The 16,571-nt window shown below is 37.6% G+C and overlaps 1 protein-coding gene across 3 annotated transcripts; it reads left to right on the plus strand.

Annotated features, from left to right (window-relative positions):
• Positions 1–355: 355 nt before the first annotated feature.
• On the plus strand, positions 356–16,567 carry LOC115662003 (uncharacterized). Of its 3 annotated transcripts, none has more exons than XM_056317090.1 (6): positions 356–3,537; positions 9,215–9,664; positions 9,773–10,489; positions 13,954–14,439; positions 15,346–16,200; positions 16,335–16,567. In XM_056317090.1, exons 1-5 carry the CDS (start codon positions 700–702, stop codon positions 16,177–16,179), a joined length of 5,325 nt encoding a protein of 1,774 aa, XP_056173065.1. In that variant the 5' UTR covers positions 356–699; the 3' UTR covers positions 16,180–16,200; positions 16,335–16,567. The 3 variants fall into 3 exon arrangements, with proteins under 3 accessions (XP_056173065.1, XP_056173066.1, XP_056173064.1); XM_056317091.1 differs by having other exon boundaries at positions 16,340–16,567; XM_056317089.1 differs by lacking the exon at positions 16,335–16,567 and having other exon boundaries at positions 15,346–16,306.
• The last annotated feature ends 4 nt before the right edge of the window (positions 16,568–16,571 follow it).

A 16,571-nucleotide genomic window follows, 5' to 3' on the forward strand; every position in this document is an offset into this window, starting at 1 on the left:
GGGCTTGGCTTTCATTACTTTTACAATTTTCTCCCACCTAATCAATATTTGTGCATTAGCAGTGACGGGTCATCAAAATAGATAATAACTAACAGGTATGTGGTCCTATTGGTAAAAGGATTAGAGGGGTGGGGATGCTAATATCGCATGTACGGGATTCGGCTCTCGCGCTTTGCAAAGAGGGATAATAAATATGAGAGAGTAAAGAGAGTTAGAGATAAGACATATTAAAAAAATTTAAATAAATAATAAAATGAAGAAAATAATCCATTTCTGTTAGTCATCGTTTACGAGTCCACCGTTCTATTCTTGTCTCGATTGAGCGACCAAGAGCGGTTTTATGTTTTTTTTTTTTACAATTTTTGGCCAGTGATGACTTGGAGCAGTCTGCTACCAAGTTTTTAACTTCCTAAGAAATTGACTGGTGTTTTTTTTGTTAAGGCTAACCAAGCTCTTCCATGCTTATATATTGATTGCTCTTTGACGTCCACTTCATCCTTTCTTGCACTCAAACCATTTCTCGCCTTATTCGTCTCTCGTCTTCGTGCTCTGTTTTGCTCTTTCTTCTCATCGGCACAACTTTTCTTCCTCCTCCTCTTCGTCTTCTTCTTCAGTATCTGCTTCTCTTTTTCATTGTTCTCTGTATTTGTCACCTTGTTTTCTCGTTCTTTGTTTTTCGGACAAAAAAAAAAAAAAAAGATGTCGATCGATTCTGCCATTTCTATTGCATGGGATGTTTTGAAGTACGTAGTTGCTCCCATCAAGCGTGGATTCGGATACGTCATGTCCTCCGAGAGCTACGCCAACAATCTTCGGGAGGAAGTCGAGAAGCTAGAGTACGAGGCTGAGAGGCTCCACAATGCCACGGAAGAGGCTAGAAACAATCTTCAGAATGTCTACAGCCGAGCCACAGAGTTGCAGGCAAGTTCTGAAAAGGCCTCGAAGGAGGCGCGAGACCTGTTGGGGGACTTCGAAAAGGCGACGAAGACTTGCTGCTATGGGACTCTTCCCGACCCCAATTGTCGCTATCAGTTCAGCAGGAACGCCAAGCACAAGATCGAAGACATTCAGCGACTCGCTGGAAATTGCAGGGAACTCCACAACATCTCCTACAGCCGTCCACCTCCGGGGAATGCCGCTGCACCGACTCCGGCCAGGAAAGAAGGCAAAGATGTCATCCGGTCGACCACCGCGGCAGCCTACGCATATTCTGCCTCAACTTCGATTAAGCTTAGGTTCGACTCCAGAGCATCTGTCATACAGGAGATCATGGATGCTCTTGCCAATAACGGCAACAGCGTGGTTGGGGTTCACGGGATGGGTGGGGTTGGCAAGTCCACCCTTTTGGCGGATGCCGAGAAGAGAATAAGGGAAAAAAATTCGTTCGATTGGGTCGCGAAGGCCGACGTGTCGCAAAATCCAGACATCAAGACGATTCAAGAAGAGATTGCGGACTGTTTGGGCCTTAGTGACATTAAGAAGGAAGAGAAAGTCAAATTGCGAGCGCAGCTTCTGCGCGAGAGGTTGGAAGATGAGGAGAGACAGAAAAAGAAGGTCCTCATAATATTGGACGACCTGTGGGAGCGGCTCGACTTGAAATCAGTCGGCATTCCTTGCGGACCTGACAACAAAGTTATAGGATGCAAGTTGTTGTTGACGGCGAGAGAACAACGTGTTTTGCGAAGGGAAATGCTCTGTGACATTGCCTTCCGCCTTGGTGGCCTGGAGGACGAAGAGGCAAAAAGACTGTTTGAGACAACGGTGGGAGGCAAAGTTCGAGTTGAGTTAGAGCCCTTGGTGGGGGAAGCACTCCGCATATGTGCAGGTTTGCCTTTCCTAATTCTCGCGATAGCAAGACTTTTTATTGACACTAGTTACTCTGAATGTGAAAATGCTTTGAAACAAATTTGGGACGAAGAAACCGGTGAGGTGATTGATAAGACATTACGAGTAAGTTATGATCGTATAAAATGCGAGGAGGCAAAGTCATTGTTACAACTTTGTGCTGTTTATGGTGTCTCTAAGCCCTCTCTTGAAAATTTGGTGAGGCATGGCGTGGGTTTGGGGTTATTTGGAGAAGATAATAGCATGAAATATGCTAGAAATAGGTTGAGCTCACTGATTGATACTCTTCAAGCCTCCTCCCTGTTGTTACACAGTGGAGAAGATGATGGTTTCAAAATACATGACTTGGTTCGTATGTTTGTTGCCTCGATCGTTTCAAGAGATCACCCTCTTCTCGTGTTGAAAGATGAGTCAGTTGCAGAGTTGCCGAAGGACAAGCTCAAAAGTTGTGGGGCGATATGCTTTCCCTACGTTGACTTGGAGCAACTTCCCGAAGAATTAGATTGCCCCAATTTGCGAATCTTTATGTTGTTCACAAATAAGAATTCTCTTGAGGTCCCATATTCATATTTCAACTCTATGAAAAATCTCATGGTCTTAAATCTTACCGGGATACGTCTCAGTCGTTCGCCTTCGCCGTTTCAATTCTTGGAGAAGTTGCACACTCTATGTCTTGATTGTTGTTCGTTAGAGGATGTGGCCATTCTCGGCGAGCTAAAACAGATACAAATTCTCAGCATTCGATACTCCTACATTGATCGATTGCCAAAAGAAATAGGGCAACTAACGAAGCTGAGGCTGTTAGACTTGAATTATTGTTCACAACTTAGGACAATTGAACCGGATGTGCTTGGAAGCTTGGTGAAATTAGAGGAGTTGTACATGGAGGATAGCTTTCACCGATGGAATGCTGTGGACCAAACTCCACCAACTAATGCCAGTCTTATAGAGTTGAATAACATGAAGAATCTCTGCACTCTACATGTATCCATTCCCAATCCGAATGTGCTCCCAAAGGATCTAAACTTCCAGCGGTTAACCAAGTACAGAATCCAAATAGGTATTGCGTGGAGCCGGCCGTGCAAAGGATCAAGTACATTGGCGCTCCGGTTGGATCCATTAAGCGATGTTCTTCGGAAAGGATGCATCCAAAGTATCTTAAGCAAGACTGATGATCTGCTTTTGGAGAAGTTGAATGGAAGTGAGCAAAGTATTTGCACATTATCCCCAAAAGGTTTTCCAGAATTAAAGCATCTACAGGTCAAGAATAGTTCCTCCGTCCGTTACATCCTCCAATCGCCATCCCATACAAATTTTAAGGCATTGGAGTCGTTACTTCTCGAGAATCTCATCAACTTGGAGAAGATATGCCATGGCCAATTCTCCTCCAAGTTTTTCAGCACATTAAAAGTAGTACGAGTCGAAAGTTGTGACAAGATGGAAGTATTGTTTCCTCTTTCAGTGGTGAGCGAACTTCAAGAGCTAGAAGAGATCGAAGTTGTCAGCTGCAAGTTAATGCGCGGGATTGTAGAAGCTGATGATTGTGGCAAAGTGGAGTTGCCTAATTTGCGTGTATTGAAATTACGTGACTTGCCAAAGATCAAGAACTTTTTCAACGCCGGGTCAGCTCCTTCAAGTAGTACATCAGACAACCAAGTTAGCACTCAAATCGCATTCTTCAATGGGCAACAGGTAACTATTTATTTACTTTTCGTTTCTTTGCTAATTAGATGTAACACAGATTATGATGGTTATTCAATTTGTTATTTTCAGTTTATTTTCTTCCTAATTACCTTATCAGTTCATTCCTTCTCTGTAATTAGATAAATCAATCTTCCGTTTCTCTTAATTGCGTAGATATCCAACTAATTATATGAAATCCATGTAAATTTAGTTTGTGATAGGTTTTAAGTTATTTCAACTTTTATGTTGCACGTATATTAAGAGGGTTTGGTAAAGCAAAATTGAATGGAATTTGGGCATTAAAGTAATTCCATAAGTAAAGTAATTTCTCATCTTTCACAATGGATTCCGTTGAATTTAGTTATCAAACTTTGTTATTATCCACAAAATGTATAGTATAGGTCACTCTCTTAAAATCAATACGAAGATTGGGAAGGAGGACTGGGCTTTTAAATAAAAGCAACTATGCTAATCTAATTGATGCATGACTTTTGTGAATCTTGTTTAAATAAGCACTTAGTCATTGCATAGGGCCCTGAAATTATATGAGCACAGAATTTTGTGCATGTTCATGCACGCATATAGCATAGATAGATTTATTTGGACGTACTTTTGGCATCACAAACACAGACTTGTGTTTGATATCCTGTTAAATTGGTTACTGATAGTTATTTACTAAAAGGTAAGACAATTTAGTAAACCAGGGACAAACAATTTGCCCAGTTAAGGAAACGCACCACAATTTTGTCAGGCAAAAATTTGCTGCGGCCATTTCGTTGACTAGACTTATAATGTCTGAGTATGACTGTTCTTCCCATGCTTTGAGCTTTCATGGAGAGAGCTCACTTTCAAAGAGCCTTTGCGGCTTTGCTTTTTTTTTTTTTTTGTGATCGTAATATTGTCAGGATGACAATAGCCCATTGAACAAAACACAAAAAAAATTAAAAAACTTGTTGCATCAATGGGAGCAATGGGTGACGGCGAGGTAGATGGGAGATTGCGAGCAACTTTGCAGGCGAAGGATTTTTTCTGGAGTTATAGTAATCAACTTTTGTAAAAGACTACTTACTCTTTACCCCCCCCTTCCCGCCCCCCCGCCCCCCAAAAAAAAAAACAAAAAAAGAGAAACAGAAAATAAAGCTTTACATTGTAATCAGGGTCAATTGGTTCTTTCCACCTAAGATGCTATGGTTTCGTACATGTACGCTGTGAATTTAGATTCGCCCTTAAGGAAATTACGACAATAAGGATGATTAATTAGGATTGGTTATATGACCTTACCTATTTAAGCAAGATCTCTAGGGTCCAGAGCTTTGGAAATTGCCCCTTTTAGTTTTTACATGAAATGCAAGACCAATCTTCTTATGAAACTCTTGTTAAAAAATAAAACATATTTCACAGATGAGCCATTTTAGTTGAGTCATCTAACTCCTTTATAGTATGTATAGATATCTTTGTATGTACTTTTGGCATCACAAACACAAATCCACAATATCCTGTTAAATTGGTTATTGATAGTGGTTTGCTAACATTAAAGAGAAGTCAAGTGAACTAATGATAAACAATTGTGCAATTAAGAAAAGCGCAGCTATTTTATACTAGTACGACCTTTTAGTTGACTAGACAAGATTGCTCCTCTACAGTGGCGTGATGGTGGGGCCCAAGAATCACGTTGTACGATAGTTTCCCCATCAGCGAAGAGTCGTGGAAATTTAAGTTGTGGGTCCCACATGCTAGTGTGTCTGAGTATGACATATCTTCTTCCCATGCTTTGAGGTTCCGTGGAGAGAGCTCGCTATCAATAACAATGGAGGAACTAGATTGGGATTGTTTGCAAAGAGGCTTTGGGGCTTTTAACTATCTAGGGTTCTAAATCTTCAATAAAGAATTACTCTTGCGTTAGTAATTTATTATTATTATTATTATTATTATTATTATTATTATTTTGCATAAAACCTAGATCTGCAAAGATTTATGGGATTATAGTGAATCTCTTCCAACATTGTAAAGTGGTGTGGCGGCAGAAAGTAGCGATCTGAGGTTAGCTTGTCAGGGATGAGAATAGTCCAATGAACAAAACACGGAAAAGTAAAACTTCTTGTATAGGTGGAAGGGACGGGTGATGGAGAGGTAAATGAGAGATTTCGAGTGATTTTGTGGATGGAGGACTTTCTAGAGTTATAGCCATGAACTTTTGGAAAAGACTAGTTACTCTTTACAAAAAAAAAAAAAAGAGCTTTCCATTGTAATCAGGTACAATTGGGTCTCTTCGCCTAAAGTGTTATGGCTTCAGACATGTAAGATGTGGATTTATAGTCATCCTTAAGAATTTGCGGCAACAAGGACAATTAATTACGATAGGTTACATAAGCTTACGGATTTTAAAGGAATATCCAAGGTAATTTACTAATAACAGGGAAAATAATCTCAAGCTGTTTATTTTTTCTCAAGGAAAGTTGGGATCTCAACTTGTGACTATGACTAGTGACTCCTCAGTTATTGCGATATCCCAACTGCCAACGTGTCCAATTTTATGTTATTTTGTGGGGAAATTAGTCCCATTTTGCCTAATAAATTTGGAGAAATTGAAGACATCTAAGAAGGAAAAGACCAAGATATCTCGTGGTCGTAGGCATTAGTGAGCAACTTTTTGGAAAAATTACACGAAATCCCCCATGGAAGTTTTAGAGCGGTACACATTTACTCTTGGACTTTCAACCTTCACAAAAAATCCCTTGAGCCATCAACCCTTTGTCAATTTTTCCGTTTGCGAGTGCCCATTATGTGATTTTTCAGGGGTAAAATTGTAATTTTTTCTATTTTTTAGATGACTCTTATGCCGGGTTCAATAGGAAATTACTCTTTCGCCGCCAACTTGAGGCACTTGTTGAGAAACTAATTAAGAAAAATGTATAGTTTCCAATCAATTAATCGTCTTCATGTTATGCAAAATTTGTGCCTTGAAACTGAATTATTCAGTTACGCGGTGCCCTAGGAGTACTTGTTAACATAATAACTACTACTGCGACTATCATCATCATCATTATTATTTAATTATTATTTCTTGTCATCATACTATTTTTTAGATCATTACATCTTTTCAATTTTAGGAAAAGAATAGTATGATGACAAAAAAATACCAATCCTTCTCTTATTTTCTATTTTTTCGTTGAGTTTAATTAGTTTCCTTTAATAGAGCTGTTTATCTTGTTTCGCATTTTTTATTGAAAATGCCCCACTGCCCCTGGCAAAGTGGGTGTTGCTTGCCTTAGTAACTTGTGGTTTGATTTATCTATGTTATGTAAATTATTTTCTTCTTAATTGAATAAAAGCCCAATTTGATTTTATTTGTGATTTCCCGTTTTCTAGTTACGTAAGTCCTCATTTAATTATTTAGTTTTTTCTTAACTCTTCTTTTTTTAAATTTTCTTTTCTGTTTAGATAAATTATGGTACTTGTTGAAGACTACGATGGAGCATAGCTATGCGGTTTTATCATCCATGGTCCTTTTAAATAGCTAATTGTGGAGGCCATATGCAAAATGAAATACAATATTTTGACATTTCTATGATAGTTTTAAATGCTTGGGATATATTTGAAAGCCTACTAAAATTTTAACTCTTCATGAAGTCAACCATATTATTATAAATTTTTGTCTTAATTTTTTTAAGATTGTTGCTTTTCTTTTACCTTATTTTTCTGTATATATTTTAGACTTTAATTAATTAAGCGTATTAGGAGGCCAAAGCATGATTTGACTAATACAAATACAGAAGAATTGACGAAGATAAAATTCCCACTACAGAAGAAAATAATTAAGCGTATTTGATTAATTAAGCGTATTTGGTTTGTAGATAAAATCACACCTCCTTCTGTAGTGGGCCATTTGATGGTTGAGTTGGTCGCCTCTCTTTAATCTCAATCTCTGCATCATTTTCTTTCTCTTAGCTGCACTTTTCTTCATCAATTTACTAGCTATTTGATTCTTGGGCTGGCAAGAAAAGCACAAAGTGTGATTTGATTATTTTAGTAAATGAACTAAATTGAAGAGAGGAAGAGATTTTATTTACGTTTGGGATTAATGAGAGACTAATGTGGTGATTATAAAATTGTTATTGGAGCATATCCAAATTACCATTTTGCCCATTGTTAACAGAATCAAGTCAGAATTCCTACTTTTTATTTTGTCTCTAGTAATACCAATAGCCTTCTCGTCCGAGAGTCATCAACATGAGTATGGAGATTTTTTTTACTAACTTTTCCTATTTTATTCTTTTTATTTCCTTTAATGCAACTTAAGACAAAAACACCAATTCCGCAAATTCATAATTTACATCTTGGCACTCATCAATATTTGCATCTTGAAAGTTCATGAATTCGTAATTTAACATAATCACCAATTCTGTGAAAGGTTAAAATGAAACAATTTTCAGGCGAATGCTTGGAGCCCTTAGCAAAATCTCAACCCACAGTTAGAAGCATCATGCCAAGATGCAGTCGAGACTAGACAAGATTGCCCTTTTACAATGGCGCGATTATCACTGAAGTTCATGGTGGGGCCCAAGACTCTTGCAATACGTCAGTTTCCCTTGCCAATAAAGAGTCGTGGAAATTTAAGTAGTGGGTCCCACATGCCAGCGAGTCTGCATAAGACTTATCTTCTTCCCATGCTTTGAGCTTCCATGAAGAGAGCTCGCTTTTAGAGATAACGCAACTAGATCGAGGAAACTTTACAAGGAGCCTTTGCTGCTTTACTCTTTTTTTTTTCATCGTAATATAGCTAGGGATGACAATAGTCCAAATGAACGAAACACAAAAAAATTAAAACTTGTTGTATGGAGGGGAGCAATGGGTGATGGCGAGGTAGATGGGGACATTGCGAGCAACTTTGCAGATAAAGGATATCCTAGAGTTATAACAATTAGCTTTTGGAAAAGACTAGTTACTCTTTACAAAAAAAATGAAAAGAGAAGGAAAAACAGAAAAATAAAGCTTTCCATTGTAATTAGGGACACATGCAATGTCTCAGTTTCCCGTCAGTCAAGGGTCGTGGACTATAAGTTGTGGGTCCCACGAGGTACTGCGTTTGAGTACATCTGTTCCTCTTCCCAGTTGTGTGGCAAAGATGATGGAACTAGATTGGGAAACTTTTGGAGAGAGCCTTTGCTGCTTCGCTTTTTCTTAATCGCCCTAATCTTTGGGGTTTTTAACTTTAGCCGTAGTTCTCATTAGACAGTGGCCTTGCATATTATTTGAACTTTTGGGGCCAAAAGTTAAGGTTGAAAAGTATTATTGGGTTTGCTTTATTATATATAGAGAGAGATAAGTAATGCACCACTGGCTAGCCCATTTCTGAAGGAGAAAATCTTCAGATTGGCTGGCTCACTAATTAGATTAAGCTTTGCAATTCAAAGTTATTTGTCCAAGAAAAGACTGGAGAAAGATTCCTTATCTTCGTTTTGGTGATTACTTTAGATAACTTTATGGTATTCTATAAAAAATACTGTAGGAAATTAGAAACGGTATTAGTATGCAGATTTTTTAACTCCTTGGTTTTTTTTTTTCTTTTCCTTTTGTGCAACTTAATAATCCCCCTCTCCCCTTCGCACTCATCTATATTTGCATCTTGAAAGTTCGTGGATTCGAGATTTAACCAAATCACCAATTCCGTGAGCGAATTCCGCAGGTTGCCTTGCCGAGATTGGAGACATTAGAAATCACTCGATTGGATAATCTCGGGTTTATGTTTTCCCCATCCACGGTTAAATCTCTTGCACAACTAAAAAAACTAAGTGTACAATATTGCGAGAAGATGGAGGCGATCATCACGGAGGAAGAAGGGTTGGGAATGGAAACATCAGAAACTTTGTTATTCCCGATGTTAACCGATTTAAGCTTAGAATGGTTGGAGAGTCTAACATGCTTCTCTCGCGTAAAGTGTGAGAATGGATACACTTTGATGTTCCCTCTCTTGGAAGATGTCATCGTGACCAGATGTCTCAACATGAATTCCTTCTCTAAAGGACCAATAGAGGCGCCAAAGCTAAAGAGAGTACGAGTAGCTAGAGATGCAGCAGCAGCATGGTCTTGGAAGGAAGACCTCAACATCACCATCCAAAATATGTTCGAAGAAATGGTACGCATCACTCACCAAATCCTGTGCAATTGGATGGTTTTGACCATGAATAGAATAATCGATTTTTGCTAAGTAGAAGTTTATGTTTAATGATCCAACTTTTGACAGGGTATGTTTGCTGGAGTAAAGAAAATGCTGCTATCTGAGCTCCCCGATCTGATTGGAAAATGGCATAGCGAACTTAATCCCGGCAAGTCATCTTGGCAATTAGAATCACTGGTGGTGGATAAATGTCCATCATTTATTAAAGCAATTCCATCCAAATTGATGCTTGTTTTAGACAATTTGAGCTTTTTGCAAGTGCGCGATTGCGAGTCACTAGAAGAAATACTCGATTTAGAAGGGCTAGAGACTGTGGAAAGCACTCGGGTGCTGCCTCAGCTATCGGAATTGAACTTGGTCAATCTACCAAAGTTGAGGCGACTATGGAACAAAGATCTTCAAGAATTGTTGCGCTTCAATTCTTTATGTGATCTCAAGCTTTATAATTGCAGCAACTTGGGACATGCTTTCACTCCATCAATGACTCACTGCCTTGCCAATCTACGGTGGATTGAAATAAAGGAGTGTGGTCAGATGGAAGGAGTGATCACAGACGGAGAAGGGCAGGGAAGCGCCGTGGAGAAGATTACATTCCCAAATTTGAAATGCTTGACGCTGGAATGCTTGCCCAATTTGACTAGTTTCCTCTTGGGAAAGAATCATACACTGGAATGTCCCAAATTGGAAGAGTTGACCATTGCCCACTGCCCCAAGATGAAAAGTTTGACTTGGCAATCTATGATGGAGATTGACCCCGGCACCCCTTCGCTTTTCACTCCACAGGTCAGTTTTTTCAAGCTAATGCATTTTTGGCATTTCGTATGTAACATACTCTCTTAGAATTGGACAAAAATGCTAGATATAACGTTCGTAATATCAGTCATCGGTGCTTTGCTCGAATTTAGTCGGGACTCGTGTTTCATACCTGAACAAAGATGTATAGAATATTTACCTCCCCACAGGAGTCCATGATCACATCCGTAAATTTTTAATGCAAAACAATTCAGACATTTGGTACATATCTACGGATTCAAAATCATCTAATTATAAGTAAATGTCTAATAACTAGCAGCATTCCCGTGCTTTCTACGGATTTATGTACATAATCTTTAAATCTTTAGTACAGAGATCAAGAATTCTCTGATCCTCAGCAAATATAACTATTAATTGTACATCTCCATATCTTTTTAGAAATGTTAGTCTTGTGTCGGCTCATAAAATCACATCGTGCGCAATACTCTAGAATTAATTAACGAGGTTCTTAAAAAGTTATCACAGTAACCACATAAAAACATTTACGTTTTACAATTTGAACTATAAAGCACTGAACATAGAATAGCATCTAAAATTGGCAAAAAAAGATGTCCGTATTGCCACTTCATAGTTTCTTGCGTAGAAGCAAACTCGCGTCGTTCTATGGAACATGAAGAAAGGGATAAAAGAAAGCTTCATAACTGTAAACACCCAGTTTCACAAATTGCTTAGCTATTACAGCTCATTGTACCATAATCATCTTCCCAATCGATGAAATTGGAGGAATTAGAGAGAGTGGCTCTTTTTAATTGAAGTGCTCTGGACTTCGATAATGATCAATGCAATCAACTTTTTATTTCTTAATATTCACCCATGCTTGACCGGGTCTTGATAAATAAAATAAATAAAAATAAAAAAGGTCGATATGCATGAAGCGGTTTATCTTTTTCGTTCGTAAATCATACTTGAATCACTGTACTCGAATAGCCTATCAAATTACGAAACTGTGTTTTACAATAATTAGTAATTCTGGATTATTGTATTTAGTGATAATTAGTGTGATAATGTGGACAATCTATGTTTGGGAAGAGAAAAAGGTAGATTACTTTTTCTGGAAAAGTAAAAAGGCATAAAAAAGGAAAAAATAAAAGAGAGAAAATGACAGCTGGATAATATTTAGTAGACATTCAGTGGGCGGTTGCCGACATTGCAAGTCATACTTCATAACTAGGTAACAATATTTGGTCAATGTCCTGGCAACATAAAAAAAAAAAGAAGAAGAAATTATCCAATCAACACTACCATTCCGTCTCATGAATACTAAACGCAATAAATGGCGACCCCTCAAGTACCTGAAATGCATGATATTAACCTAAGTTGTTAATAAGGATTGTTAATCGAGACACTTGTTAAATATAATGATAATTTTTTTTATAAAATATAAACAAATACAATTTTAAAATCCTATGATTAATTTATCCATTAAACAGAATTTAGGAGAGGTTATTGTCAAAGTAGAATAATAAGGAATATACAAGTACCCACCATCGTCTAATTTTTTGAAGAATAAAAATCAATTTTCAAATTCATTTTTTGATTGATTAAGTGAATTACAAGCTTATATCTTTACCAAATTTATTTTAGTGCCCCTCCCCTCCTTAGCTTTTTGGACTTTTTCGTTATAGATTCCTTACAAATTTCGATTATTGCTTTCTCTTCTAAAAATGCTTGTGTGTTTTTGTTATTCTAATGCTTTTGCGCAATTTTTTCTATTGTTACTTGCAAGTAGAATGTTCACACATTTTTTCTTCTTAATCGTAATAGATATCACTAATTATTTTTCTACTTCTAATGTCATCTATATGTATGAGCTGTCATGTAATAATAGGCATCCCCACATTCTGAGGATATTTCAAAAAGTAGCCATAACACTCAATCAAGAATACTAATAAATTTGAGAAAGTATGAAAATAGTCGTCTGAATTTTTGGTCATGACAAGTTGTGATAGCATTAATTTCGTTTTGTGTCAAATATGAGCCGTCATGTAATAATAAATATCTCCCACATGGTTAGATAATTTCAAAAACTCATCAAAATCCTCAATTAAGAACATTAATAAATTTAGGGAAGTGTGGAAAGTCATTCTATTTTTTTGGTTGTGACAAATCGTAACTGGGTTAATATTATTGTAACCAAATGAATAATATCAATACTTGCTTCTCAATGGACATTTCGTCGAGGCCATAACACGGTAAAAAAAGCACAGTTGGTTTTCTCCAAACAAACATAATATGGTCATCCACTCTCCTTTTTTTTTTTTCTTCTTTTGGTTTTGCCTCCACGCAAATTGGTTACCTATTACACACACTTTTTGCCAGCGGTTGGATCACTGGCCCACCGCAAGATTCTGTTTTCACTTTTCCACCTCAAAAGTTAATAAATATTATTTCAAGCAAGTCATTAATGGTCCAACGTAGAACTAGTAAATTTGACCCAATTTGCTCTTGCGGAGATCTTAACATACATTTTTTTATTGAAGTCATTACATTGTCTGTGCCTGTTACGAATTTATTTTCTTTCAATACAAAAAATTGTGTACATAATAAAGAAAAAAGTGGTAAACAATTGAAGTTAGTTTTCTTTTTTACTCTTGTTTGCCATCAATTTTTCATTACACTTCTCATTAGTGAACTTACTCATTAGAAGATTTGTAAGTAATGTTCGCAATTAGTATTAGTGTTGAATAAGTAACGGTGCTCATAGTAAATGGAGGAAATAATGTGGAGCCATGCTTCGGTTTCATCCATTCCTTTATCAATATATATGCTGCTTAAATTCTCTGCACACGTTATTCATGGCTCGTCATCACCATGCCCTCGCTTTTTCTCCCCTTGTGATGCATGTTCACCTTGAATCAAATAAATCTAATAGATTCTCTCCTTATCTAATGTTGCATTATCAAAAGATCAGTTCAAGCAACTTTAATAATGACCACTGCAAACAAATCTGACAAATTGGATGTTCATCTAGGAGTGCTCTAGACTTTGATAATGATCAGTGCAAGCACCTTTCTATTTCTTAATATTCACCTAAGCACTCAAGTAAAATGGCCTTCTTCTATTTGTGATCGGCAAACATGAAAGTTTGAGAATCCGAGAAGTCATCATGGCAACTGTCCGATAATTAAAGGGATAACTGATAAGGCGTTGCTAGTATTAAATGTCAATCAAGCCACTTAAAAGCTAATGCGCAATGTACTATTGATTATAAATGCATTTATCATTTCATGCTTGTTGCAATGCAATATACTTGGCCTTATTCATCAATCAACTGAATGAAATGAAAGCATCAATTAGCCCCTCCCTGTTTATATCACTAAGAAGCTCTTGCATTCTCATAATTTGTGAGAGCGAGGGAAGTTTTGAAAATTCCTTCTTTGAGTTCATAACTCAATGTAATCACATTCATTGTGTCATTTTTTTCAATATGGCAGGTACAATTTCCTCGACTTAAGTGGATGGTTCTCTCCCACATGGACAATTTAAGCAAAATATGGACCGACGGTCCTCAAGAAACTCACACTTTTGACTATTTAGGGAAAGTGGAGGTTCAAAATTGTAGGAGCCTTGGAAATTTGTTTCCGCATTGGGTCGCTACAAGTCTTACCCAACTGAAGAAACTTCGAGTGGAGTGTTGTGGGATCGAGGAAATAGTCGCTAGTGGAGATGACACTCCACACTCCAATACTGCTCAAGTTCTTTTCCCGAAACTAACCTCTCTAGTGTTACACGATATGTCACGGCTCAAGAGCTACTGCCCTAATTTGCCCACTTTGAATTGGCCATTCATGGAGGAATTGCGAGTGACGCACTGTGACAAACTGAACACGTTGTCCTTTGCAGCATCCATGAACAATTGGGCTCAAAGAGATGATCAACAGGACCTTTCATGCCAAGAAGCAAAGTCTTCATTTGAGAGGGTATGTTTACAGCTGCTCTCCCTCAGTTTCTACTTTGTTCTTTAAATCGCTCACTAATCTTATATCCACTGCATAATCATGTCACGTTATAATGCTATAGAAAATATGATCTCCCTTGCTTATTAGTTTGTCGACAGCATTAAGATATTTTTAATATATTAAGTATACTTTTCATTTGCGGACACCCATAAGATATTCCATTACCTAGAATTAGAAAAATATTTACAGATTTCTGTTGACAACACGATATATTCCTAATCTAATCTAATGGTGCTCCTTAGGGAAATCAATGAGAATTTGACATGAGGTCCTCCCCATTGTTGACACGTGTTTCTTCGCGAATTTATCTTCTACAAACTCTAAAAAATCAATTAAAACAATTTTTTCAAAACAAAAATAACATTAGCACCTTAATGCCCTATTTTCTATTGTTTTCGTTAATTCCCCTGTCCACTGCATAGTCTTCATATTATAATACTACAGAAAACCTGAAACCCGTTGCCTATGTGTTTGAAGACAACATAAGATATGTCTTACATCTTAAGCACACTTTTAAGTCTGTGGACCCAAAACATTTTACTAACATTTTGAGTGCATCCCATTACATAAAATTCCAAAGATGACAATTTTTTGTTGACAAGATAAGATATTTCTAATAAAAGATAAATTTGGTGAGTTGAAGGGCTCTTGAATTTAGATTCACTCTACCAACATAACCATACCAACCTCTACTTGAGGCTTTTAAAAGCTTGAGATTGTATGTAGGGATCTTTTGATTTGATGAAACGTAAGAAGATGGCCACCTTCCATGTGAATCATCTTAATTAGGTTTACATTTTACAACAAATGATTTATGGCCCAATCTTTGCTGAATTTACTTTTCTCGTTGTGTTGACAATTTGGCAGGACTTTCCCTACTTAGAGAAACTTTTCTTAGTCGATAAAGATGTTCAAATGATGCGAAATGGAAAACTTCCTGATGATATCTTTGGCAAGCCTAAAGCACTAACATTGGCATGCTTTCATGGTGAAAAGGCCGTCTTTCCTCCTAGATTTCTCCTAGAGAGATTTCAGAATTTACAAAGCCTTGAGATCTTTTGTTGCTCCTTTGAAGATATATTCCTTGACGAATGGCTTGTTGACGAGGGAAAACATCCGCTGCTTGAAAATCTAAGAGAACTTAAGTTAAGCAAGCTGCATAACTTAAAACGTTTATGGAGAGAAGACTACTTAATGGAGAAAATTCTTCGGAGTATCAAAACATTTGAGGTTTGGGATTGTCCCTGTTTGACAACATTATTTCCAGCCATGACATCCTTCCACAATTTGTGGAAGTTAGTGGTGAAGAATTCCTCTGGATTGGTACATCTTGTAACAGCTTCAGTGATCACAAATTTAGTGCATCTCATTGATATGACTATAATAGGATGTGAAAGAATGAAAGAAGTAGTGGCAAACGATGGTAATGAAGAAGGAAAAGTGATTTCTCTTGGGAAGCTAAAGGGTTTGACACTCCAAAATCTGCCAAGCCTAGAATGCTTCTCCTCTTCCACAAGTTGCATCTTCACGTTCCCATCCTTGGAATATATTGAAGTGGAAGAGTGCCCGCAAATGAAGATTTTTTCCAAGGGTACGCTAGGCACGCCAAATTTACATTACGTGACACTATTTGGATACAAGTGGAAATGGAACTGGGAGGAGCGTGATCTCAATACAACCATACAAAAGTTATCGGCATGAACAAATATGCAAATGGATTTGGTAAGATCCAATTAATGCCTGTTTGTTTTCGCGCGTATTTTTGCTTTTTTCGCTCGCCTCTTGCATCTCAAATTGCTCGACCCCTAAAACTTTCCATCTTTTTTTTTTTTAAACTTGCCTAACCACTGATGAAGGGAAGGGCAGGGCAGGGCAGGTGGTGAATATGAAGAGAGAGAGAGAGAGAGAAGAGTTAAATGGGAGCCCCCCCGTGGGAGCTGATGGGGCTCGTCGATCTCGCCTCCGTCACTGAAGCGCTTATCCAAAAAGACGAAAGGGATTTTGTCTCGCGCGAGAAGCTGAACAGTGCGCCCTCCCACCATTCCCTGAAGATCATCCACGGTTTCTGGTCATCGTTGTCGTCGTCGCCGTCG

This window comes from Syzygium oleosum, unplaced genomic scaffold, assembly GCF_021117445.2.
Source record: "Syzygium oleosum isolate NSW1041296 unplaced genomic scaffold, Sole_v2.1 Sole_v2.13, whole genome shotgun sequence".
Taxonomy (NCBI): domain Eukaryota; kingdom Viridiplantae; phylum Streptophyta; class Magnoliopsida; order Myrtales; family Myrtaceae; genus Syzygium; species Syzygium oleosum.